Genomic DNA, 26,550 nt, shown 5'->3' on the forward strand with positions numbered 1-26,550 from the left:
GCCTGCGCCAGAACGGCTGCCTGGCTCCCGGAAGTGGAGGTTCTACACTGAGTGCTGCTGGGTCTGAGTGACCGAAGGCAGTAGCGCTCGCGGAGATCGCCGCTGGCCTCCGATCACCATGTCGGCCTTCGACACTAACCCTTTCGCGGACCCAGTGGATGTAAACCCCTTCCAGGTAGAACCCCCAACTCTCAGATCTCTCTAGGGCCAAAGGCCGAGGCCTGGGCCTCTTTCGCCAAAGCCGGGGGACGTGGCGTAGGAGGGACGGATGGCCTGCCCAATGAGAGAATGGAATATGAAGGCTGGCCTATCATAATTTGCATGGGGGCGGGAGTTTGCAACAGGTGGAACAGCGGCAAGGGGGCGGGGCGCTGCAGCTAGCAAAGAAGTGGGCTCTTACAGCACCTCCGGGTGTAGCCTCCCAGACTGAACACTGCTGGTGAAAGGAACAGCAGGCACGTTCTTACCCTTGGGGAGGTGTCCCAGAGTCAGGAAGAGAAGAAAAAATGTGGCTGTGACATTTCTGCAGTCTTGGGCACCTACCTGTCTTGAGCCGTTTTAGGATGAAACATAATGAGGAAGTAGAAGTCTAGTGGGGTGGAGACAACCTTATACCCCAGCTGCAACAGCAGTAGCGAAGCACAGGAGAGTCCCGTGTGTTTATCAGGAGAAGAAGGTTGAGGGAGGGTAGGAAGAGAGCCCAAGACAGAAAGTGGTCTGGGTCAAAATTGTACATGTTGGCCAAGGACTTTGTTAGGAGTGAGTTTGGGCCACAGGAGAGACGGTTGCAGGGGTGGGGTGGGGTGGTGTAGGGTGGGGTGGTGGTGAAGGAGCTTGGAACACAAGGTACACTGGTTTGGCAAATCTGCATGGGTGGTTCCTGACTTGACCTTTGGAACATTCAAGAATACAACAGTCTTTGAACTTAAAGCCAAACCTTTGAGTGGAGAACACAGGGATGCCCCCTTGTCTACGCTGAAAGACAGGAACTCTCGTCAGCGGGAAGGCACTTTATACTAATTCTTTCATGTCTGCCCGAAGCCAGTTTGAGAGATGGGTGCTTGTGCTGACTGGTGATTTATGAGCCCAGCTGTTTCTCCTGTGTCAGATGTCACCAAGCACACAAACTCATTTTATTTTGGTCATCTGCAACTTCAAAGTTTCCTGCAGGTGTTGGCGAAGTCATGTGAGCTTTTCCACCATGGATCCTTCTTCCAAGGGTGGAAGCAAAGATGCCCTGAACTAGATGGTTATGTGTCAGAAGATTTAATTGTTTTGAAGTTTTGCAGTGGTGGGAATTGAACTACGACTTTGCACTTGTTAAGCAAATCCACTACCACTGAGCATAATGTCACACAGACTGGCCCTGAACTCCCTGTGTGTCACATGCTGGTCTTGAACTTGGAGTCTTTCTTCTACCTCCTAAATGCAGCCATAACTAGCATGTGCCATCACACCCAGCCAAGCTGAGAGTGGAAATTTTCTGCTTCTATCTCAAGGTGACCTAGATGATAGGAGCCCTCAGGCAGATTTTGGTAGTTCATTCCTTGTTACACTGGGGAATTTAGAATATTCCTCTTTTAGCTTAATATTTCTTGACAGAGCCTTTGCAGGACCTTGTCTCTTATGTAAGGCAAACAGTTGCCTCTATTATTTGAGTGAATATTTGCAGTTGTGGTGTTAATGTCTTGTGCAAACTCCTTTGGTACTGGAGTTTGGGTTATATAAGTAGCAAGGATCCAATAGTCTTTTGGAATATGTGGTATGCAGTGATGTTCCTTTGTTCAGTTTTATTCTGTCAGAATAATAAATTTTTTGCTGCTATCAGGGCAGTCAACTGTCCAGCATTGCAGCAGGATCTTCTCCAGAGTTAGCAGTGGGCAGGTTTCTTCTGTCCTGTATTAATAGTAGCTCCTTGAAAGTCTTAAAGCACAACTGTGGTGGAAATGATTGGGCAAACTGTGAGAGTAACTTTAGAAGTAACAAAAAGAAACTTATGCACTGCATTCAAGTAAGACAGTTTGTCCAGGCAGCCTCAGGATATGATAGGGCAGGAAGCAGCTGTTGGCCGGCAAACCGGCAACATCTGGAGGGGAATCCTGTGTGGGAAGAAAAGAGCTCGGCTGACTGGTAGGCTCCCCCTCATACTGGAATGGCTTTCCATTCTTGGCAGGAAGTTGTATGAGGAGGAGAAGCAGCCTTGCATCTGTTGCCCGGAGCTCCTTCTGGTCAGAACTGCCCTTGCTTCCTTTAGGATGTGTGTGCTATATTGCCAGGGTTAGGGTATTGGGAGGGCGTAGTCCCTGAATGACTAGGTGTGAACCCAGTTTCATTTACACAGGGTGTTGGCTCATAGCTCAGGATGGAGCAGGTGGAGAGGTGACAGACTCAAATTGTCACACCTAAGTCAGTCTGGAGAACAGTTTTTTGTTTTTTTTTCTCATACCATATAATGGTGGACTGCAAAAATATACTTGCTATTTTGGCTGACAGTTAGAGGACTGTAAATGTTCTTGGAAGTCTATTCTAACATCTTCAGCTCAGCTTTACAGAAGCCAGAACTGAGGCTGGGCCATGCTAGAGCCAGAGCCAACAGCAGTGTGTCAGCAGCATTCATTCAGAGTTAGCATCCCAGGGGGTCTAGACCTGGGTCCCACTGCCCAGACGGTGCTATTTGAAAGACTTTTGAACTTCATACATTTCTGTCTTGGGGTTACTTTAGGTCAGCTAGGGAAAGGCTGGGGTATTGTCACTCTCGTCACCTTTTTATTTATTTATTTATTTATTTTGAGACAGGGTCTTGCTATGTAGCCCTGGCTGGCCTGGAAACTTGTAGTAATCCTCTTGCCTCTGCCTCCTGAGTGCTTAGATTAAAGGCCTGCACCACCACCTGGCTTCTTGTTTGTCTAAAGAGCATTGGTGTTTGGCCTGCATGCATATATGTGTGTGTGAGGGAGAACTGGAATTTGAGTTAGACAGTTGTGAGCTGCCATGTTGGTTATGAGCAGGCAGTGCTCTTAACTTCTGAGTCATCTCTCCAGCACCTCCCTTTTTTTTCCTTTTTTTGTTTTTTCAAGACAGGGATGGTTTCTCTGTGTAACAACCCTGACTGTCCTGGAACTCACTCTGTAGTCCAAGCTGGCCTCGAACTTATAGAGATCTGCCTGCCTTTGCCTCACAAGTGCTGTGATTAAAGGCGTGAAACACCACCACCCAGCCATGTTTTGAATTTCCTAGGGTGCTGTGTTCTGTGTTCAGGTAGGCTTGAGAAATCCTTTCCTATTACATTTTCCTTGAAGATTGACAAGGCTTTCCAGTTTGGTTAAGGCCCTTTCCAGTTTGGTTAAGGCCTACAGTGAAGGAAGATATTTGACCCAGCATTCTCAGTTACTTAACCACGGAACTCTGTTTCTGCTCACACTGAGGAAAGCTACTGAAACTCCCATGCATCTTTGGAGTTGATTCCCTTACCCAAGTTTTGCTGCCCTTTTTTTTCTTTGTATGTTCATGTGTATGCAGGTGTGTAGAGGTCAGAGGACTTTTTCTGTTGTTGTTGCCATTCCTCAGGCACCCTTCACTTTTTCTTTAAAAAAATTTATTTTTTGCCTGGCCATGGTGTTGCACACCTTTAATCCCAGCACTCAGGAGGCAGAGGCAGGTGGATCTCTGAGTTCAAGGCCAGCCAGGTCTACACAGCAGGTTCCAGGACAGGACAGCCAGAGCTGTTACACAGAGAAACCCTCCCCCCCCCCTTTTTTTTTTGAGACTGTCTCTTACTGGTATGGAACTTGGCTATCCAGGCCAGTGACCCAGGAATCTGTTTTGGGACTACCCAGTACTGGGATTACAAATGTGTCTGGCTTATGTATAAATATGTGGGGTGTGTGTGTGTGTGTTTGTTGTCATGTGAGTCGTATACACATGACAACAAACACACAAGGGAGGAGGGCACAGATGTGAGTATTAGATCCCTTGGAGCTATTGTTAACAGGTAGTTGTGAGCCATCTGATGTGGGTGCTAGGAACTGAAAGAGTAGCAAGCACTCTTAACCCCTACTTCTGGCTTTTTGTTTTTGTTTTTGTTTCTAATGCGAGTTCTGGCCAGGTGTGCTATCATGCCTTTAATCCTAGAACTGTGGAGGCAGAGGCAAGCAGTCCCTGGGAGCTATTGTTAACAGGTAGTTGTGAGCCATCTGATGTGGGTGCTAGGAACTGAAAGAGTAGCAAGCACTCTTAACCCCTACTTCTGGCTTTTTGTTTTTGTTTTTGTTTCTAATGCGAGTTCTGGCCAGGTGTGCTATCATGCCTTTAATCCTAGAACTGTGGAGGCAGAGGCAAGCAGTCCCTGGGAGTTTGAGGCCAGCCTGGTCTACAGAGTGAGTGTCTGTAGTGAGTGTCTCTACAGAGGCCAGCCAGGGATACTCAGTGAGACCCTTTCTCAAAAAAGTTTTAAAAAAGGGAGTTCTGGGCGCTGGAGAGATGGCTTAGTGGCTAAAAGCACAGGACCAGGGTTCAATTCCCAGCACCTACATGGCAGCTCACAACTGTCTGTAACTCTAGTTCTAGGGTATCTGACACCCTCGGGCAGGCAAAAGGCCAATGCACATAAAAAAAAAACAAAACAAAACAAAACAAAAAAACCTTTTATTTCAACTTGAAATAAAAAGGGAGTTCTGGGTATCCAGCTCAGGTTTTCACATTATGCAAAGACAACCATTTACTGATAACCATCTCCCCAGCCCCTTATCCAGGTTCTTTATGAAGCCCCGGTTTCCTCTGCCTCCAAGTATAATCACAGGCTTCCATGAACCCTTTCCTTGCATATAGATATAATTGAAATTATCAGGTATAATTGAAATTATTAGAAAAATGTCCTGCTAAGAAAGAGTTCTGAGTGGAAAGTGAAGTCCCCAGAATGTGGCAGAGGCTTACCAAACTCCTAGGAGGAAGCAGGAAGCTGCAAGCCAAGCCTTAGTGATTTCACAACCTCCATTGGCTACACCCTGGTTCCTCTGTTAATTCTGGATATTTGGGTCCCTGCACTGGAATGATTCCAGGTTGTCTCTTCACAGATGTTTCTCACGAGTCTTGTTGAGTGATGCAGAGGTGGAAAACTAAAAAGAGGCATCATTGTATTTACCCCCCCCCCCCCACACACACACAAGCAGTCCACTAAAAATCAGACCACCCAAGCAAATGCCAGGGCTGCTTGCCTCTGAGCATTCTGCCAGTTACAGCAGAAGAGGCTAGTCTCAGGGGGTGTGGAAGGGATGGTGATGCGGAACAGAGAAGTCTTTCAGGGCTTGGAGTTGCCAATTCACACCAACTCTCGTTCACACATTGCCTCCTTGCAGTTAGTTTAAAGAAAATCTCAGTGCTGTGGTTGCCTCCCAGGGATGCAAAACATTTCTCTCCTGTGGGAGATAATGGCAGAAATGTGATTTGTGTGAATAGTTACAGGACTGTAACATAGACACTAAGGCCTGTGCCACTTCCCTAAAGGGGTCAGCTCTAGCTTGTCAGATTTGGGAATTCTCAGACTCACAAAAAGACCTGATAGTATTCTCTCTTTTTTCCTTCCTTCCTTCCTTCCTTCCTTCCTTCCTTCCTTCCTTCCTTCCTTCCTTCCCCTTCTCCTCCTCCTCCTTCGGTGTCATGTATGTATCACAGGCTGGCCTCAAACTTGCTGTGTAACTGAGGCTGTCTTTGAACTCCTAATCTTCCTGCCTCCATTTCCAGAGTGCTGGGATTCTAGGTGTGCACCACCACATCCAATTTAAGGACCTGGTAGAAGTTATTGTAGAACAGGCAGGAGCATGGTCTTAAGAAATTTGATTATATTGTAGAACAGGCAGGAGCATGGTCTTAAGAAATTTGAAAGTGGGTCTGGAGCAATGGCTCAGTGGTAAGAGCACTGGCTGCTCTCCAGACGACCTTGGTTTGATTCCCAGCACCCATATATCAACTCACATCTGTTTGTAACTCTAGTTCCTGGGAATGCAACACCCTCTTCTGGCCTCCAAAGGGGTCAAGCATGCATATGGTACACAGACATATATCCAGGCAAAATACCTGTACACATGAAATAAAAATAAATCTTTAAATTATTTTAAGAAAAAAATTGAAAGTGGCAACAGTCTCACAGCTTAATGCCACCTCCAGGTAGGTTCCCAGATGGAGGTGTCCTGCCTTTATGCTTGGCACCTGGAGCCAGGAGGGGTGTTAGAACTTGGCTGGAGATTCCGATGAAATTCTACACTTCTGCTAAATTTTCTCTACACTTCTGTTAAATTTTCTTTGGAGTCACTCTGCATAGTATTATCGTTTGTTCAAAGGATGGTAATATTTAACCAGGACAGACTCACTCAGAGAAGGGTGGTGTCCGAATTGCAAGGCGTGCCCAGGGCCATCAAGTGCCCCCTTGGGTTGCTCACACCTTTAGACACACCAGAAGCCCTGCCATTCCACCTGCTAGTGCCAGAGAGCAGGGTAAACAAGCATGTGGTCTGTGGTTGGCAGGGCTGAGAGCTAATGCTCACGGCCAAGGGCAGTGCTCTGTGGGTAGGCTGAGGGCACGGAGGTAAGTTGTGAGGAGTCTCAGGAGGAAAAGCAGAGCCCCGTGCCAGAAAGAGGCTGGGGTAGGGGGCAGAAAGTCTGGCAGATGAGAAGATGGGGGACTGTGGATGGAAGAACAGCAAGAACCAAAAGTCACTCCTTTAAGATGTCACCTCTGTATTCCTGTATTCCATCTGTCATCCGGGGACGCTTCAGTCTTGGGTCCTGTTCTTAGTCTCTGACAATTGCATTGTAGTTTGGAAGAAAATAACAGGGCAAATGAACTGTAACCCACGGCAGCCACCAGCAAGGGGGACATGGAGAAGAGGAAGATAGCCATGCCTTTTTAGTTAAGCTGGTATATGCTCATCAAGGGAGGTCAGCAAGCAGCCATGTGGTGAAAGCTGGTGGCTTCAAAGAAAGTCTGAGAAAGCTCAAAGTGGGCTTAGTGCATAATAAAGGCAGGACACCTCCATCTGGACAGCTGTCTGGAGTTGGCATTATGCTATGAGACGACATGCTTAGATTTTGGGCAGTATTTGAAAGAAAGAAAAGAAAAAGGAAGTTAGGGTTTTCTGCATTAGGACTCAGAAAAGTGGGCAGATTGAACAGTTGCATGGCCATGGCCCCAAAGCAATTGTTTTTTGTTTGTTTTGAGACAGGATCTCACTATGTATTCCTAGCTGGCCTGGATCTCAGTGTAGACCAGGCTGTTCTAGAACTTACAGAAATCCACCTGCCTCCCATGTGCCACCATGCCTGACTTTGTTGTTGTTGCTAATTGGTTGGTTTTTCCATAAGACAATATCTCAATTAGACCAGGCTGGCCTGGACCTCAACTTGGAGCCAAAGATGAACTTGAACTCCTGATCCTTCTGCCTCCACCTCCTGAGTACTGAGATTGCAAGCAATCTGACCATACCCAGTACCTGTCTACCACACCCCGTACCTGACCTCTCTATGAACCTGTGGAGCTGTCTGCTGCTTGTGTGACACACACTTGCCTGGCTTGACTCTCTCCAGGATCTCTCTGACTGATAACTTTGGCTTATCTCAGTCTGTTTTCGTTTCCTGTCTCCTCCATTTAGTATTTCTGAGTGCTGTCTTGGGTCTGGTTCTCACTCTTCTGCCTCCACCTCAGTAGCCTCAGAATAGCTCCTTACCCAAAGATCCTAGCTGTGTCGTAGCTCTAGTCCTCAGCTGACTCTCAAGCTCTGACAAATGTTTCCAGCATCCATCTGCACCTTTCTAGACATGCCAGTCACATAGATGTGTTCCACAGACACCTCCTGGTGTGGTCCAGAATCTGCAGGGGCCTCTCCCTTCCCACACAGCCTGAAAAAACAGTCTCCTGGCAACCTTTCCATTTTAACCAACTTTGAGTTGCTGAGCCCATGACGTCTACCCCAGGTCTCTGGAGTTCCTGGCTCCTCCACCCCAAGCTGCTGTCCTGTAGTAGTTGTGATCTGACATTGCATGACCCTCATGATGACCAGAATGGTCATGGTATATATACCCTGCTCAAATTCCTGTGGCTGCAGCTCCCTGCTACTGAGGTCAAGTCCTGACTGCTCCAGTCTGGCTTCCCCTTGTCAGGCTGGTTTCCTGATACTCCCGGCTGTTCTCTCTATACTCTCACCTCTAAGCCTCCATGACCTTCTTCCAGGCTGAGTGTAGTAGCACAAGCTTGTAATTCAACACTTGGATGGTAGAGGCAAGAGAATCAGGAGAACAGGGTCATCCTCAAATTAGAAAGAAGAGAGGAAGGGGAGGTGAGGTGGGGGGGTACACAGAGAGGAGAAAGAAAGAAAATGATGCAAAACTGAAAACTAAGCCAGATATGGTGGTGTACACCTTTAATCCCAGAGGTTAAGAGGCAGAGGCAAGCAGATCTTGTGATTTGGAGGCCAGCAGGGCTATACAGTGAAACTCTGTCTCTAAAAAAGAAAACTAACCAAGCAAAATACCCAAGTACAGTCTTTTCATTCACAGAACACAAGCATGTTCTATTTATAGCTTAGGTGGTCTCATGCCAGCTAAGGAACACCTATCCTGACACTCCCAGCTCCCATGTGACGCTGCTGCCTTTACTCTCCCCTGGACTCAGTGTTGATCAGGTTTGATTCTCTGCACTGTTTCTTCCAGGGGCAAGAACAAGGAAGGCTTTTGCTTGGTGGTCCCACCTCAGCATTTCATGGATTGGTTTGTGTAGGGAATGGATAAGAAGAAATGGGAGGAGAAAGCAAGTAGCACAAGTTGAAGATAGACCATGCCATAAGGGGTGTTTCAGGGCCTAAAAGGCCCTCAAATATGGGGCCGAGAAGTTCCTTTGTGCTTTAGACATCACTCCCAGTGGCAGGTAGAAGACCCAGAGTATGCCTTGCCTTCAGTTAGGTTCTCAAATACTTGGCCGCCCCCTTCATCTCCTTTGAGATATGATTTTGTTACCACCATGTAGCCAAAGCTGGCCTCAAATTCGAGGCAAATCTCCCTGCTTCAGTCCCCGAAGGGCTGGGGTTACAGGCATGTGACACTATGATGGGCCTGTGTGTTTGTTTGCTTTTTGAGACAGCATCTCACTGTATGATCTTGGCTGGCCTAGAACTCACTATATAAACCAGGCTGGCCTCAAATCCATAGAGCTGCATTTGGGATTAATGGTGTGTACCTCGAACTTATGATCAGCCTGTTTCCACTGGAGTGCTGAGATTACAGATGTGTGCCATCCTGCCCAGTTATGCTGTGCTGAAGATCAAACCAAGGACTTCGTGCTTGCTAAGCAAGCATTCTACTGAAATGAGCTAAATCCCTAACTTTTTTGGGGGCAACTTGTCCCTCCTCCAGTCCTTGTGTTTTAGGTAAAAGTGTCATAATCACAATATATAAAATTTGGAAGACTGAAAAGAGGTCACCCATACTTCCACAGTCTTTCTTATATTGTTCTTTTGATGTTTTCCTGCTGGCCCTAATGAAACTAACTTGACAAAACTAACTTGGCAATTATATAATGAAACCTTTTGGTATAACTTTAAGGATGTTTTGTTTTGAGACAGGGTCTTACTGTGTAGTCTAGACTGGCTTAAAACTCACTATGTAGGTAGCCTAGGGTGGCTTATAGTGTTCTCCTTGCCAGCCTCATGATGCTGGGATTACATGTGTGCACTACTACGCCAGATCTGAGGTGTAATGTGCTTCTTTGGAGCCTGGAACAGTCTCACATCAGGAGCTTGTGGGCGGAATATAACATGGGGAAGCAGGGAAGTCAATGAGGCTCATCAGGAAATATGAAACACATGAAGAGAGATTTCCCTCCAAACCAGGAAAAGGGGTCCTTGTAAGCCCCAACCCAGCCATGCTTCTCCCAGGGCCCTCACACCCTACCTCTATGGAAATACTCCTCTTACCTGCTGCTTGCCTTCCTCCTTTTGGAAACCCCACTACTCTAGTTTCAGTTCTGTTGTGATAAAATACCCTGGCAAAGAGCAACTTAGGGGAGAATAAGGTTTATTTGAACTTATAATTCTACATAAGTTAAGACAGGAACTTGAAACAGCTAGGCTTCACACCTGCAGTTAAGACCAAAGAGCATATGATGTGCATATGCTCACTTGCTTGCTTGTGCTCAGCTCCGATTTCTCTACTCTTACATAGTTGAAGATCTGCCCCCTTCCCCACCCCCACCCCCACCCCCGCACCTAGGGAATGGAGCCACCCACAGTGATTTGGGGCTTCCCATATCAATTAAGGTAACTTCCCACAGACAAACCCACAAACCAACCCAATGTGAACAGTCTCTAATTGAGACTCTTCCCAGATGATTATAAGGTTGAAGCGAGTTCACGATTAAAGCTAACCATCCCACCCACCCTCTTCCCAGCCCTCTGAGGGATCTCCTTTCCCTCCTGTCAGTCACTCTGTACCTCATCCCAGTATGCTCTTGGCATGTGTCTACTTGTTTCAGTTACTAGTCCACCATACTGTGAGGGAACTAGAGGAAGGAGCCGAGTCTTGCTTATCTTAGTGTGTTCCTCACACTGCCACTGTTCACTGAATGTAAAGAATTAACTTTAGGAGCTTTTCTCCCCTCTCATAAATTCAGTAAAACGTGTTCCAGTCTGAGCAGCTGAGGGGGGTTTAGGTTACTTCTTCTGTGTCAGTGAAACTTAGATCTCACCATCCTTTTAAATAACTGCTTGACTCAAGTAAGAGTCTTGTGCTCTTAAGTAGGAAAAGTTGATGCTGGTAACTGTGACTTAGAGTGAAAGCTCATGGTCCACATCTGACTTTTTTGTTTTGTTTTTTTGAAACAAGAGTTTTTCTGTGTAACAGTCCTGGCTGTCCTGGAACTCGCTTTGTAGACCAGGCTGGCCTTGAATTCACTAGATATGCTGATGCCTCCCAAGTGCTGCCTTCATCCGTGTGACCTTTACATGAAAAGACTACCTGTGTCTTACTAAAGATGTGCCCCAAAAATCTAGTTCTTAGAAGTTCAATAAGTAAGCCCTTTTTCATTTTTTTAGCCACATAGTGATCAATAACCTTCTATTTGTCCTGCAGCATTGCAGTCTCAGGCTTACTGTCCCTAGAGTCAGACCTGGATTCAGAGTCTAGCTCGGACACTGCTCTGAGACTTTTTTTTTTTCAAATGTACATGGGTGTTTTGCCTGTGTGTATGCCTGTATACCATGTGTATGTGGCCTGAGGAGGCCAAAGAGGGCATCAAATCCCCGGGAACTGGAGTTACAGATGGCTGTGAGCCACCATGTTGGTGCTTGGAATCGAATGTGGTTCCTCTGGAAGAGCATCAAGTGATGCCCACCACTGAGCCATCCCCAGCCAGTGATCTTTAATAGCTACGATCCCCACACTGAGCCTGGGCTTTCCCGTCTACATCAGGTGTACTTGTCTCTCATATGGCTGTGGTGAAGGCTAAATGAGGAAGTTCATGGTTGCCTTTTTCGGTAGAACTGTAAAACACAAAAGCTGACCATTGATCTTTTTCAGGTCTTTACAGAATGCAGTATAATAGCATTCTTGCTTCCTCCCTTCCTTCCTTCCTTCCTCCTTTCTTTCTTCCTTTTCTTCCTTCCCTTTATGTGTATGTATCTGCATGTGTGGAGATCAGAAGACAACATGCAGGTTCATTCTCTCCTTCCACCTTGTAGGTGTCAAGGATCAAACTCAGGCTTTGGTGACAATCTCCTTTACCCACTGAGCAATCTTGTCTGCCCATCAACACATTATAGACACAAAGGAGAGAAGCCAAGTCACTATGGAGCTGGGTGTGGTTGCACATATCTGTAATCCCAGCTCTGGAGAAGTCACAGTGGAAGATCTGAGTTCACAGCCAGTCTGGTAAACAATACTAAGTTCCAGGACAGGTTGAGCTACACAGAGGGATTCTTGTCTCAGGATAGGGTTAAGGGGTCTGTAGGTACTAGATTCTGTAAGGCAATATGATGTAAGTTTCTCAAAAATAAATGAATAAAAGCAAGATGAGAAAGGCTGATAGCACCTTCTGGTGATATGACATGGTGATCAATTCTTGGCGAATAGAATTCACAGTAACGTCATGTGGTGAGCCTGGCACATAGTAGACACTCAGAAAATGTCACCTTCCCTTAGTTCTCACTTCTTCTCTGTCCTCACCTAAGCTCAGCCTATCTTGAAGCTGCCCACAGCTTCCAAGGGGAGCCCAGGTTTCCTTACATGAGAAGTACCCATATGTCAGTATTTTAAGCTCACTGGGTCCAGGCAAGATGCCTCCAAGTTCTTGGGCCACTGTTGTGCTGCAGGTCCTGTTGCCTGAGGCAGTACTTTAGAGAAAGGAAGCACTACAGTGTGGCATTTGTTCCCCAACCTTTCCTGTGGTTCTGCTCTGCCATAGGCCCCTCACTAAGCCCCAAGGAGCCTGAAGGTGGACCAACCCTAAGTGCCCCAGCTGCAGAGCAGTCTCAGCTCACTGGTAGGGATGAGCCTGGTTAGGGCCCCAGGGCCACACCTTGCAGATATTAGAAGAAGGAAAGGGGGAGAATCAGTGTGGATAGGGTAGTCACTCCCATCTCCATCTTACCTCAAGAATCTGCTGCCTGCCTGTTACTGTGATAGAAATGAAATCTTGCCTTGAGCTTCAAGCTGCCTATTAAACGTGTACACCTTAGCCAGGTGTGTATGCGCCAGCTGCTGAAACTGCTACCTGAGCTGCCCCTTGGTTCCTGTGTCCTGTGGTGACAGACAGTAGTAGCCAGTCGCTTGACTGGTGGGTCTGGTTTCAGTGACTTGGGCTTGCTTGCACTGGCGGGTATCTGCTGGCTTTGAAAGGGGGGCCAATCCTGGACCAAAGCCTCCCTGCAGGCTGGCTGGTTCTGAGAGATGACTGCCAGTGCAAATAACCTCAGGACCAATCCCCTTGATTTTTGGTGACCACCAGAACCTACGTTGTCACCTTCTCTGAGTTGCAGGAGTCACCAAAACAGAGGTGGGTGTCGAACATACAGGATGCAGTCTGGTGGAGGAGATTGGAAGGAGGTGCAGGGTCCCTAAGATGAGGCTGTCGAGAGACCCAGTGATTCCAGCTGGTACTCCACTCAGGGTGTGGCACTGGGGGTGGTCAGACACAGTAAACCACAGCTTTACCCTAGGAGCTGGTGGTTCCAGTGGGAAGATAAGAACTACTGTATAGAAAAGCCAGAGAACATATTCGGTACTGATACTTAGCTCTTTTAAGTTTCAGAATAGGAAGCCAGCTCCAGACACTTCACCATGACCAGTGTCTTTCCACACCTATGAACTGAGGGGCTTGCCTTCTGTCTGTGACACTGACAGTGTATTTAAAAATTGAGTCTGTAGAGCAGATGTGGTGGTAGACACCTGTAATTGAGATGAAATCATGAGGATCAGGAGATCAAGGCCATCCTAGTCTTTACAATTTGAGGCTGACCTGAGTTATAGGAAAAACAAAACAAAGTGCAGGTCTGGGGACAGATTGCAGAGACCCCAGCCAGTGGCACGGTGGCCTCTCTCATAGCTGTTCCTCCCAGAGTTCCTACATGTCTGTGGAGCAAGACCTGAACCCCATACACATGACCAGGATGGGGTGGGTGCCTGCCATGGAGAGGCGGGATGAACACAAACTGCCCTTGCCACCAAAAGGGCCACATAAGCAAAGAGGAGGGCGGGAGCAAGAGGATGGAAACACGGGACAGATTGTATTCTACTGATGACTTGCATTTCTGGCTTTTATGAGACAAGATCTTATTCTCTCATTCTATAGCCCTGCCTGGCATGGAACTCTCTATGTAAGCCCAGGCTGGCCTAGAACTCTTGATCCTAATCCTTCTGCCTCGGCCTCCAGAGTGCTGAGATCACAGACATACGCTACCACACTGAGCCATTAGGATTGCACTGGCCCCTGGTCAGGGATGTTTTCTCTTGTCAATATCTAATGCCTCTTTTTCTTCTTCCTAGGATCCCTCTGTGACCCAGCTGACCAATGCCCCTCAGGGTGGCCTGGCTGAATTCAATCCCTTCTCAGAGGTTGGTGACTATGTCCTTTCTCTTAGTTGTGCAGTCTTCTGGGAGGTGGTGGCATGTGTGTTAGTGGGAGGTGCCAAGGTGTCTTGGGCAAGGAACATGGCATAGAAGAACAGCTCTGGAGAAGTTAATATCCTCAGAGGGACAGTCTGAATGTGGACTTGGGGTAAGGTAAGAATGGAGACATCACCAGAAGTCACTGAAGTTCTCCTGTCGGTTCTGTGATGTGGGCCTCTCTTATAGGGCAGGACAGGGCAATGCCAGAAAGTCTTGTATCCCACAAGGCCAGGAGTGTGGGTTAGGGGGTGAGGGTTAGAGTTCACTGTTCTCCAAATCTAAGCCTTGTTGGCCCAAAACCTGCAGAAGAGAGCCCAGATCAGGTCCCTCACTGGGGGGTTACCACCAGTAGAACCCACTCACTTCCCTCCTTTGTCCCACACAGACAAATGCAGCAACAACGGTTCCTGTCACACAAGTTCCTGGGCCCTCCCAGCCAGCAGTTCTCCAGCCCTCAGTGGAGCCAGCACAGCCAACGCCTCAGGTACAGGTTGAGAGTTCTTTGGCTTCTCCTGTGCAAGTGAGAATCACCCAGATCCATAGCTGAACCAGTAGGGTTGGGGGCAGCCAAGGGCCTTCACCCCTGTGGTGGCTTATGCATTTCTTTGGAGCCAACCCATGGTCTCAGTCCTCCCACCCCCCACCCCTGAAGTAAGCACTACTCACTGGGCTGGGCTCCTTGGTGTCTTCAGAGAGCATCTGTCATGTTGTGCCACTCCAGGGCCTTACACTCTCTCACCAAGCTACATCCCTGGGCGCGCTCTTTTTCAACCTCATTTATTCTTGCTGTCTATCCTATTTGCCTTTTTCTCGTCACTGAGTCTGGTGAACCTTGACTGCTTGTGCCTAATGCCAGCCTCAGTCACTTCCCCACCCCCCAATTCCCACCCCAGGCTTCTCACTGCCCTGGTGAGCATGGCCCACAGTGGAGTTGTGTATTGCAGCTCCTGCTTAGGCAGGCCAGCAAGTTTCTGCCTGCCCGATTCCTGGCAGCGGGTGAGCCCTCAGAGAGGCAGATGCTACTAGGAGGAGATAGTATTCCCAGGGACAGCTACATGCGAAAGCTTCCGAAGGTAGGCCTAGTGTAGATGAGCAAGAGGGTGGGCTGGGCACCTGGAGCCTGAAGGCTGGGTCCTAGAACCCTGTGAAATGACATGGTCCCTACATGCAGGGTGATGGGATGCAGAGACCCTGCCTCTGTTCCAGTGACGGCACAGAGAGATAAGCCTAGGACCCTCAGTGTGACACTGTATGGTCAATTCTAGTCCCAGTGTCTGAAGTTCACCCCCACCCCCCCAACCTGCAGAGGCAAACCTGGCTCTCTGGAGAACAGCTTTGGTGGAATGTATATGTGTATACACATGCCTAGTTGTCATCCTGTGAGATGACCAGTGTACTGCCTGCTCCCTCAGAGAGGACTATAGTCTCATTCTTCAGGAGGAAGATGGGGCCAAACAGTGGTGGCAGCAGCAGGAGCAGGACCCTGGGCCCAGTTCTACTCAGCCTCACCTGAGAGTCCCTGAGCTGCCTCATTAGAAGGCTCTGCTCTGCCTGCAGAGGTGATAAAGCTTGGCCACTGCATGCCATGAAAGTCAGGCAGAGAAGGGCCATACATCATGGACTGTCCCCAGGGCATGGCCAGACATTGTTCAGGTGGGCCTGGAGGCAGCTCCTTGGGCAGAGTAGGGCGGGAGGCTGCTTTGGTGTCGGTGGCCTGCCTCACATCCTCCCTCTGCTTGCCGCTGGCAGCTTAGCATTGTCTCCACTTTGCACACATGCTTTGGGTTCTTCCCTTTAGCTTCGGGTCTCTGGGTTTCTGGCTTCAGGTTGGGTTCCTGTGAGGTCTTTCCCCTTTGCTGTTACCCAAAGGACTATATACTTCAATTTAGCCTGGACTACAGTATGGGGGACTAGATGAGCCATGGGTGAGGGGGAGGAAGTAGAGAGTCTTGGCAAGGACTGAGGAGTCAAAAGTGGGCAATGGGTCACTAGGCTCTTGCGTGGTATTTATTCCTTAGCACCCAAGACACTTTATTGGGCAGGACTGCCTCTGAGACTACCTGCTAGCTATTCCTGCCTGGGTGAAGTGGCTCTGCTGGCCCACCTGGGTTGACACTGTTCCTTTCTCATTCCTGGGTGTTCCCTGCTCCTGTTCTCTCTAGGCTGTTGCAGCTGCAGCCCAGGCAGGCCTGCTTCGGCAGCAGGAAGAATTAGACAGGAAAGCCGCTGAGCTGGAACGCAAGGAGCGAGAGTTGCAGAACACTGCGGCAAACTTACATGGTAAAGGAGACTGTTGGGGTTTAGCCTGCTCTACCTGGAACAAGGAGTGCTCTGAGCTATCTTCATGGGGGATCTTGCAAAGCTTTGATTTTGGAAGCATATTAGTTTGGGGAGTTCAGCATTGTGGCAATATCTGTAAACTAACAAGTGAGAGGCAGAGGCAGGAAGATCATTTCAAGTTCCAGGCCAGCCAAGGAGCAAGATTGCATCCAAAAAAGGAAGGAAAGGTGCTGGCTCTGGGGTAGAAGGCAGTAAGGCAGAAGTTAGGAGACCAGCAAAATAGGCCCAATAGATGTGGGTGATTTTTGCATTCCTTCCCAGTTCTAAAATTCTTTGATTCCCTGGGCCCAGAGTTTCGTGCTAAAATTCCTTCCTAGAGGGGACATAAACAAGGTCCCAATGACAAAGTTCACTCTGCAGAACCAATGAGCTTCATGGGCTTCCTTACAGGGCATGAGTGAGGGGTTACTTACAGGGGTGTGGGTGCTCCTCCTCCAACAGGATGTCCCTGGAAAGCCTTACCCAGCAGGGATGAGGACTTCCCTGTAGTGGTGTCGATGGAGCCCCCTTCCCTATAGACTCTAGCTCCTCCCCAAGGCCATGTGCAATTAAAGCAGAATTGCAAACATGTGGTAGGGAGTATCCAGATACTTAGATGAGGAGCACCTGACCCCCCACCATGGGGGGAGGTAAATGGTCAACAAGCCCAGCTGGGATAATACTTTTGCTAGAGGGTGAAGCTGAACTCCCCAAGATGGTGGTTGCCTGACTTGAAGGATAGTCACACTATGTATGCTTATGACGACAACCCTGGTTGTCCTGCTTATGAGTTGATCATTAATTAAAAAAAAAAATAGTTTAGCTGGGCGTCTGTGGCACATGCCTTTAATCCCAGCACTTGGAAAGCAGAGGCAGGTGGATCTCTGTGAGTTCGAGGCCAGCCTGGTCTCCAGAGCGAGTGCCAGGATAGGCTCCAAAGCTACACAGAGAAACCCTGTCTCGAAAAAGCAAAACAAAAAACAAACAAAAAAATAGTTTAAAAGGCATATGTTAGCTCACCCTTTTAATTCCTGCATTCAAGAGGTAAAAGCAGGCAGATCTCTGTGAGTTTGAGGCCAGCCTGGTCCACATTGAAGGACAGCCAGGGCTACATTACTGTCTTGAAAGAAACAAACACATTGTTTAGGTCAGTGGTTCTCAACCTGTGGGTTGTGACCCCTTTGGGTTGAAAGATCCTTTTAACAGGGGTCACTTAAGACTATCAGAAAACACATACACTTGTATTATGACTCATAACAGTAGCAAAATTATAGTTATGAATTAGCAACAAAAATAATTTTATGGTTGGGGGTCACCACAACACCAGTAACTGTATTAAAGGGTCCCAGCAATAGGACAGTTGAGAACCACTGATTTAGGATATTTAGCTCTAATGTAGTTGGGCTTCATTATCTTGGAGTGAACTTGTGGGTATCTCTCTGGGTCCCTCTTTGATCTCACTTCATGTTCCGTGAAGCCCCCTGAAACTCCTGAACTCTGCTTGTAGGGGCACCTCTGCAAGCTCTGCTTTGCCTACAAACTGGGCCAGTGTGTGCTCTCCTCCATGCCACTGATAAGACTGAACTCTTTTTTTCACAGTGAGAGACAACAATTGGCCACCCCTACCCTCATGGTGCCCGGTCAAGCCTTGCTTCTATCAGGACTTCTCCACGGAGATCCCTGCCGACTACCAGCGGATATGCAAGATGCTTTACTATCTCTGGATGTGTGAGTTCCAGGGTGCATTGGCAATGTCTCGAGATCTCTGTGTTTACTTTGGGCCTTGCTCCCTGGGGTCAGGACCTCTCACAGACTCTGTCCTTCCCTATGTTTGGGCTGACATTGGGAGGTTCTTTATGTTCTGTCTGGCAACCTGCCTATAGGGCCAGTTAGACTACCTTGAAAGGGAGAGGGGACTAGCCAGAGACTAGTGTTCCTGTAGAGCTCACATACTTCAACCTGAGTAAAGGCCTTCCCTCACAGGCCTCTAGGTTCCAGCAGTGATGAAAAAGACTGTGCAGCTCCATTGTGGGCCTTTAAGAAAGGGTTATTTCATTTCCTGAGGATCAGCCCTGGGTCTGCACCTCACCACGCCTATCCCTGAAACCTAGGTCTCTCTAGGAAAGCCTGGTCCCTGGTGTGAGGTCCCAGAGAACCAGGATCTGGAAGCTAAGCTTGCTGAAGTGTAGCTGACATCCCCTACTATTTTTGCAGCCTCCCTGTCAACAGGCCTTTCCTAGGGAGCGGTTTGCTCTGTGGGCAGCAGTCCTCCAGCCACCTTGGGTCAAGCCACTTTTCTCTCCTTGCCCTTTCCCAGTGCATTCAGTGACGCTGTTTCTAAACCTGCTTGCATGCCTGGCCTGGTTCACAAGCAATGCCGCTAATGGAACAGCCTTTGGCCTCTCCATCCTTTGGTTTGTGATCTTCACCCCCTGTGCCTTCCTTTGTTGGTACCGACCAATCTACAAGGCTTTCAGGTGAGTGGAGCTAGTACAAGGGATGAGGTGTATGGCTGGCATCCCAGGAGCAGCCATTAGATCCAAGCTCTGGGCCTCATCCCACTCAGAACAAGTGGTGGGGAAATTGCTTTCCTTTTCTCACTGAGTCAGATTAGACAAATTAAGAGTAGCCTGTAAATGAGGTTTGTTAGAGGCCTGTTCATGAATAAACATAGGCAAATGTGAGTGACTGGAAGTCTCCCCTGCTGCTGTACTGTTCCTGGGAAGACTTGCTGGTGGGTAGGGATTCAGTTGCTGTGAAGAAGGAGCACCTTTCTGAGGCTGGAGGTGCTGCCCTTCGGATGTCAGATGCTGTCTGTGTCTCATCTTTATGATCTCAGGCATCTGTTGCCAATATGTAAGCTAGCTCTGGGAGCATAGATGGATGTATCTCTAAGACACCCGGGGGGGGGGGGTGTGTGTGTGTGTGATTTGGAATTATACTTCATGTTTGATGCTTTTAGGGCTGGGAGTCTTCCAAGTGTCAGGCAGATCCTGAATTAATTTCCACAGTATTCTGATTCTCAGGGATGCAGTGGTCAAAGCCAGGGATATGGTTCAGTTGATAGAGTGCTTGTCTCAAACAAAACAGCACACTGGTGGAGGTACTTGAGGAGTCTTAACCAGTTTGCTACTCCACAGATAGCCTTCCTTCCCCTGATATCTACAGGGGTGGGTGTGTGTGTGTGTGTGTGTGTGTGTGTGTGTGGTGTGTGTGTGTGTGTGTGTGTGTGTGTGTGTGTGTGTGTGTGTGTTGGGGGCAGTTTAGGGCATTGAACTCATGGGCTTTAAAGATTGTATGAGTGTTTTGCCTGCATGAATATCTGTGCACCATATGCATGCAGTGTCCTCAGAGGCCAGAAGAGGGCGTTGGATCCCTTAAGACTAGAGTTAAGACAGTTGTGAACCACCATGTGGATCCTGGGAAGCAAACCTAGGTTCTCTGGAAGAGCAACTAGTGCTCTAAACTGTTGAGCAATCTCTCCAGCTCTAGGTTTGTTTGTTTTTTGTTTTTGGTGTGTGTGTACATTCACATATACATACAGGCCACAGTGCACATAAGTATGTCAGAGCACAACTTGTGAGTGTTCTCTCCTGTCATCCTTTGGGCTCCAGGATTGAACATGGAGCATCAGGTTGGCAGCAAGTACCTTTCCCTACTGAGCCATCTCATTGGCCCCAAGACCTCTTGTGATTTTACTTCTTTCTCTCTCCACAGGTCTGACAATTCTTTCAGCTTCTTCGTGTTCTTCTTTGTATTTTTTTGTCAAATAGGCATCTACTTCATCCAGATGATTGGCTTGCCTAACTTGGGAACCAGGTAAGACCTGAAGTATCATGGAGGGTTCAACTTTCTTGCCATTTCTTAGCTCCCAGAGAGCCTGTTTCAACCATGGTGGAGAAAGGGTGGAGGGTACCTTATGATCTGCCTTGGTTCTCTGTTGTGTGATGAAGCATCTCACACATCTACTTGCCCCAGATAGGGAACCCACCGTAGAACAAAGTACTGATACCACCAAAGCCTAACTTGGTGAACCAGTAAGTTTTATTAGGATCACTTACAAGGATATGGGTGAGGGGTACTTACCGGAGCAGAAATGACTCTAAGACAACTGTATCACCAAAGCCAACCCAGCATGGGTGGCTGGGAACCTGGAGTACACTGCACAGCCTGAAGGCACCTCCACAGGTTGAGTGTTCTTTTCAAGAGATTCTGTCTAAATCACTTTTAGGCATCTGGCCTGGTCTCAGTTCTTTGCAGCTCAGCTTCCTTCAGTAAAGGAGGTCTCTCAGCTTTTATTGCTTACTCTGGCAGGGAGGTGCTTAGTGAATCTGGTCAGTTTCAGAGACTTCCTGAATCTATTTTTAATTGTTTACCTTCTTTCTTGAGCTTCCTATAGGATAGAATGTTTCAATCGCTGAGGAAATTTTATGCAATTCCTCTTTCATCTTTTTCTTTTTTGTGGTTCTAGGTGTCAGACCCAGAATCTTGCACATGCTAGTAAATGCTATCCCTGAGCCACACTCCCGCTTCCCATTATTTTACAGTAGCTACTGTCTTTCCTTGTTCTCTACATTCTGTGGTGTGTAGATGAGTCTCACTCTGGCCTGGGACTTAACATATAGCACAGGGTGGCCTCAAATTCATGGTGATCCTCTTGCCTGCCTCCAGAGAGCTGAGATTTCAGATGTGAGCCACCATGCCAGTTTGGCTTAAGTCTTTAGGGCTGTGTCTGGCACTGTATGGCAGCTTCTTGCTTTTTCTCCTGCAGCATCCTCCCAGGGACTGTTGGATGCCCTGGCCTTTAAAGCACCTTACCTCTATCAAACTCACTATGTTATCCCAAAACAACCTTAAACTTCTTGTCATTCTGCCTCCAAGCTGTACCTGTTTGTTAGGTTTTTGTTTTGTTTTGTTTTGAGATTTATGTATTACATATACAGTGTTCTGTCTGCATGTATGCCTGCAGGCCAAAGAGGATGTCAGATCTTATTACAGATGGTTGTGAGCCACATGTGGGTGCTGGGAATTGAACTCAGGACCTCTGGAAAAGCAGCCAGTGCTCTTAACTGCTGAGCCATCTTTCCAGCCCCATCTGTTTGTTTGTTTTGTTTGTTCTATGTAACCCGTGGAATGGAATCCAGGGCCTCTTGTGTGCTAGGCAAGCACTCTACCAATGGAGCTACATCCTCAGCTTCCATTTTACTTTTTCTCCCAGGGCCTTGTGACTGTAGGAGATGGGGCTCGTCTCCCTGGAGAGGTGGCTTGCCATTCTGGAGCTTGTAGCTGGCTTGAGTTTCCTGGCTAACTCAGTCTCAGCTCAGAATTAATTTCCAAAAGAAAAGCTGATGGCTGATGTTTTCCTTTCTACCCCAACATACAGGGAACATTGCAAAAAGGTCATGCTGGCATGGGCTGAGAGCATGAGCCTGGAAGGGTGTCACTAATTTGGTACCCTCCCTACAGCAGTTAGCAAGTCCAGAGTGTCAGGAGAGGGCTGGCTGTACTAGCATTCCGAGCCTGAGCACACTACCACCTTGCTTCCTTCTCATTCTACTGTTCTCATCTGGACTCCATGGACGGATGGTCCAGTTTCATTGCTTTTTACTCTAAACTGGATGTTGTTAGGAAAGCTAGATTGGCCAAGTGTGGGTGGCCCATGTCTGTAATCCCAGCACTTGGGAGATGAGACAGGAAGATTGAAAGTTCAAGGTCAGCCTAAGCTATGTAGTTCTGGGCCAGCTTGGAATATACAGAAAAACTCTGTCTCAAAAAAACAAATGAGGGCTGGTCCTGGTGGCTCATGCATTTAATACTAGCACTCAGGAGGGCAGAGGCAGATGAAGCTCTTGGTTTGAGGCCACCTTGATCTGTATAACAAGATCTAGGTCACCCAGGGATACATAGTGAGATGGTATCTCAAATAAAAGAGTGGTGATGGGCTGGGACATGCTATGATTAATAACTGCTGTGTGCACTCTGGACTGTGACCCTTGAGATTTGATGTCTGGTGCTGGCCCTGCCCTCACTGACTTGTACTCAGTGAGTTCTGGTGGTTCCTGCCTGTTCTTGCCTTCCCATAGACCTTCTGTGACCATTTTGTTTTCTCTATGTATGTGCAAGAATATTCATGTAGGGATGCATATGTACACCTCTGTGTGGTAGACAGAGGGTCATTCTTCAAGCACCATCCACCTTGTTTCTTTTTTGCTGCATGTGTGTGTGTGTGTGTGTGTGTCTCTGTGGTCTGTGTGTGTGTGTCTGTGTGTGTGTGTGTGTCTGTGTGTGCATGTGTGTCGCATGCATCCAGATGGAGGTCAGGGGACAACTTGCAGGAACCCTCTGTCTGCCACTTGAGTTCCAGGATTGAATTCGCTTGTCAGACTTGGCAGGAGGCACCTTTACCTGCTGAGTCACTTTGCCACCTCTCCACAGTTTTTTGATACAGGATCTCTCATTAGCCTGGAGTTTGCTGGAAAGGCTAGTTAAACCAGCAGACTTCAGGGATCCACCTGTCTCTGTCTCTGCCTTCCTAGCGCTGCCTGGATTATAAACCTGGGTTTTTTATATGGGTTCTGAATTCAAGTCTTCAAGCTTATGCTGCAAGCACTTTACCAGTTTAGCTCTCCTATGCCTTTTTTTTTTTTTGAAACAAGGTTGCTGATCTTCCCGGGTCTGCCTCCCAATTGCTGAGATTACAGGTATAAGCCACAGCACTTAGCTTTAATACACAAGAGGTTTTGATTTTCCTTTAGTGTACATGTACATGTATGCAGAGACCCACATGTGAGAGTCAGTTCTTTCCTTCCAGCATGTGGGTTCTTGGGATCAAGCTTAGGTTGTCAGACTTGGTGGCAAGTCCTTTACTGGGTGAACCAGGTTTCTCTGGTGCTGTAATTTTCTATTGTTGCTTGCGCTTTTGGTGTCACACTTAAACCACCAGTAAGTTCAAGGTCATGGAAAGTTACTTCTGTTTTTGTTCTAAGAATTTGTTTTTGTTACTTTGAGACAAGGTCTCTCTATGGTCCTTGCTGTCCTGGAGCTTGAAATGTAGACCAGGCTGTCTTAGGACTTATATTCTCCTGCCTCTGCCTTCTCAGTACTGGGACTAAAGGTGTGTGCCACCATGCCTGGCTTTTCAAAGAGTTTTACAGCCTCCGCTCTTACAATTAAATCCTTGCCCCATTTTGAGTGGATTTTAATATATGGTTGAAGTAAGAACCAGCTGTCCCAGTATCATTTGTAGAGACTATAAGTTCCCCTTTGGGGTGTTAAAACCTTTTTAAAATTCCTTTTATTTATCAGGGTAGGGGACACATGTGCCAGGACATGATGTGAAGGTCCAAGGATAAATTCAAGTATAAAACTCAAATTATCAAACTTGGCATCAAGCACCTTTGCCCACTGAATCATCTCACTGCTCCCTTTTGGTTTTAGGACCCTTATTAAAAAAAAAAAAAAGAAAGAAAAGAAAAGAAAAGAAAAAAAGGTAGACTGGGGTTGCAGGGATAGCTCAGTGGTTAAGAGCACTGGCTGCTTTTCCAGAGCACCTGGGTTCAATTCCCGGAAGCCACATGGAAGCCCCCATCTGTCTGTAACTTCAGTTTCAGAGGATCTGACACCCTTATGCAGACACAACAATGCATAGAAAAAAATTTTAAAATCGCTTTTTAAAATAGGTATATCTGGACTCTGAAGCCTATGGCATTGCTCTGTCTTCATGCTGTTCCCACACTGTTTTGATTACTGTAGCTTTGTTGTAAGTTTTGAAGTCAGGCAGCATGAGAAAAATCCCTTTACAGCTAAGGACACTGAGGCTGTGGGGATGACATAACCACTAAAGGCAGAGGTCCTGATGAGGGAAGCTGAGGTGACAAGATAAAGGCAACAGGCTGGCCAGTGCTCTTCTCCCCAGAGTCCTCTGTGCAGAGCCAGTGTCTTCCCTGTGCCCACCCTCAATCAGCAACATACACTGAGCCTTGGGCTGATCCTGACAAGGCAGTTGTCACATCTCCTTTCTTGACCTCGCTGGGCCAGATTTCCATGTGACTCCTCCACCTCTGAGACTTCAGGAGCGGTCATGTTGGAACAGTGTGGGCCTATCAGTGCTCACATCCTGGTCTTTCACATTGAACCACAAAGCTCCCTGTGCTGCAGGGAGATGCCCAGGTGATGGCCAGGACACAGTCATTTGGGAGAAATGCTCCTCTTGGGGGCTTCTAAGTCTCAATCTTACCTCACCTCTGTGTCTCCTTTTGTAGTGGTTGGCTTGCAGCCCTGTCTACACTGCGCGATGGGCCCTTACCTGTGTCTATCATCATGATGGTAGTGGCTGGCTTCTTTACCCTTTGTGCTGGGCTCTCACTCTTCCTCCTGCAGCGGGTAAGTAGGGTGTGACCTACCAGCAAACACAAGTAAAAGCTCCATCTCTTCCTGGGTGGGCATCTAAATATTCCTCATTCCTGAAGTCCTCAGGAGCCCAACACCTTTGTCCAAGGCTCCGGGTGAGCAGCCAGGCAAGGTTGAACTCTTGGGAGGCCCCTTTGGGAGCATACCCTGATGCTCTGGGCTCTTCTCACCCCAGCCTTGTTCCCTAGGTACATGCCTTCTACCGCCGAACAGGAGCCAGCTTCCAGCAGGCTCAGGAAGAGTTTTCCCAGGGCATCTTCAGCAACAGAACCTTCCGCAGTGCTGCCTCATCTGCTGCCCGAGGAACCTTCCAGGGGAATTAATCTTCCTGACTCTCCTTCCCTCACCCAGCGTCTTCTCTCACCTGCCCTCTGAGCTGCACTTTCCGTGGGTGCCTTATACAGTGGTTATGCCCAGCACAGACCTGGCAGGGATTTTGTCTTGTTCCTGTTCCTTCCTCAGTAGTCAGTTGTCAGCTTTCCCTTCCACATAAGGGAAGGGCAGGAAGGGACAGGGACAGGGACAAGGGAAAAGAAAAAAATAACAAAGCTGTCTTTCCTTTTCTAACGGTGGATTTTCTGATGGTAGGATTTTTGTCTGGAAGTAGTGGGGCTGCATCCCCTGAAAACAAATGCACTTACATGCATGCGTGTTCACACCCCACACAGGATCACTGGAAGACCTGGGCTCACTGTACCAGGAATTTTCCATAGGCACCCTGGACTCCTCTCCACCCTCTGCAGGCTTGACCTGTATTGGGGCCTCCACAGTCTCACCTTTCATGCTTAGGCTTCATAAGCCTCCCCAGGGCTCCACTTTAGATGAGCTGTGTTCTGGGTGGGTGCACAGATGCTCCTCAAATGATGCTTCAGGTGGCCCCCAGATGTTCCTCACAATAGTCGTGACCCTCTATGCTTTCTCTGTCCCATGGTGTAATAGCACCTTGTGCCCTCTGAAACGAAGGCTAGCCCTTCTCTTCAGACTTCTGAGTGAGGTTGGTTGGGACTTGGGGATTGGGAGGGACTGAAAGCAGTCCTTCAAGTTGTCCTGCCCAGCCTCTGGCAGTTTTCTGAGAGAGGGTAGGTGTCATTTGACCAGTTTGTTTTGGCTTCTGCCCTCTTGAGGGACTCTGCCTCTCTGCCTTAGCCTTATTCCTGCCCCATCTTCAGCAATACTCACCTCTTAAAACTCCTAGGGTGGCTGGAGGATGTCAGTCCAGAACTATATCCTGCAGGCAGGACTGCTGAGCCATCTTTCTGAGGGTTCCTCCCATACCCACAGTGGAGTCTAGGTCCCTTTCCACTTGTGCTGGAGACTCCACAGGTGTCACTACAGTGACACTTAGGAGGTCACCGTTGAAACCTGGACCCTGTGCTGTGTCAGTGCTGCAGGAGCTCACCAAGATGGCCAGCCTCCTGCCTCTGGGAACTGGGGCCCTCCTGAGGCTACCCTCATGCTGTCATCCCATTTATCACTAGAGCCACTGAATGGTAATGACAGCCACCAGGGTTTTGTTAACTTTCTGGTATTTTCCTCCATGTACAAATGTATATGTCATGTCTCAATTTTTGTGCTTAAATAAAAATAAGATTTTCAGACAACACTGGTCCTTATGTCTCTGGTGGACTTGGGAGGGCTGAGGGCCTACTAAGATGAGGTGATAATTAAGATCCTTGG

The 26,550-nt window shown here is 47.9% G+C and overlaps 1 protein-coding gene across 1 annotated transcript; it reads left to right on the forward strand.

Annotated features, from left to right (window-relative positions):
* On the forward strand, positions 1 to 26,474 carry Scamp2 (secretory carrier membrane protein 2). Its single transcript, XM_027414966.2, has 9 exons — positions 1 to 175; positions 14,023 to 14,091; positions 14,531 to 14,629; positions 16,308 to 16,425; positions 18,064 to 18,192; positions 18,782 to 18,941; positions 20,182 to 20,283; positions 24,726 to 24,846; positions 25,062 to 26,474. Exons 1-9 carry the CDS (start codon positions 119 to 121, stop codon positions 25,194 to 25,196), a joined length of 990 nt encoding a protein of 329 aa, XP_027270767.1. The 5' UTR covers positions 1 to 118; the 3' UTR covers positions 25,197 to 26,474.
* The last annotated feature ends 76 nt before the right edge of the window (positions 26,475 to 26,550 follow it).

This window comes from Cricetulus griseus, chromosome 4, assembly GCF_003668045.3.
Source record: "Cricetulus griseus strain 17A/GY chromosome 4, alternate assembly CriGri-PICRH-1.0, whole genome shotgun sequence".
Lineage (NCBI taxonomy): Eukaryota > Metazoa > Chordata > Mammalia > Rodentia > Cricetidae > Cricetulus > Cricetulus griseus.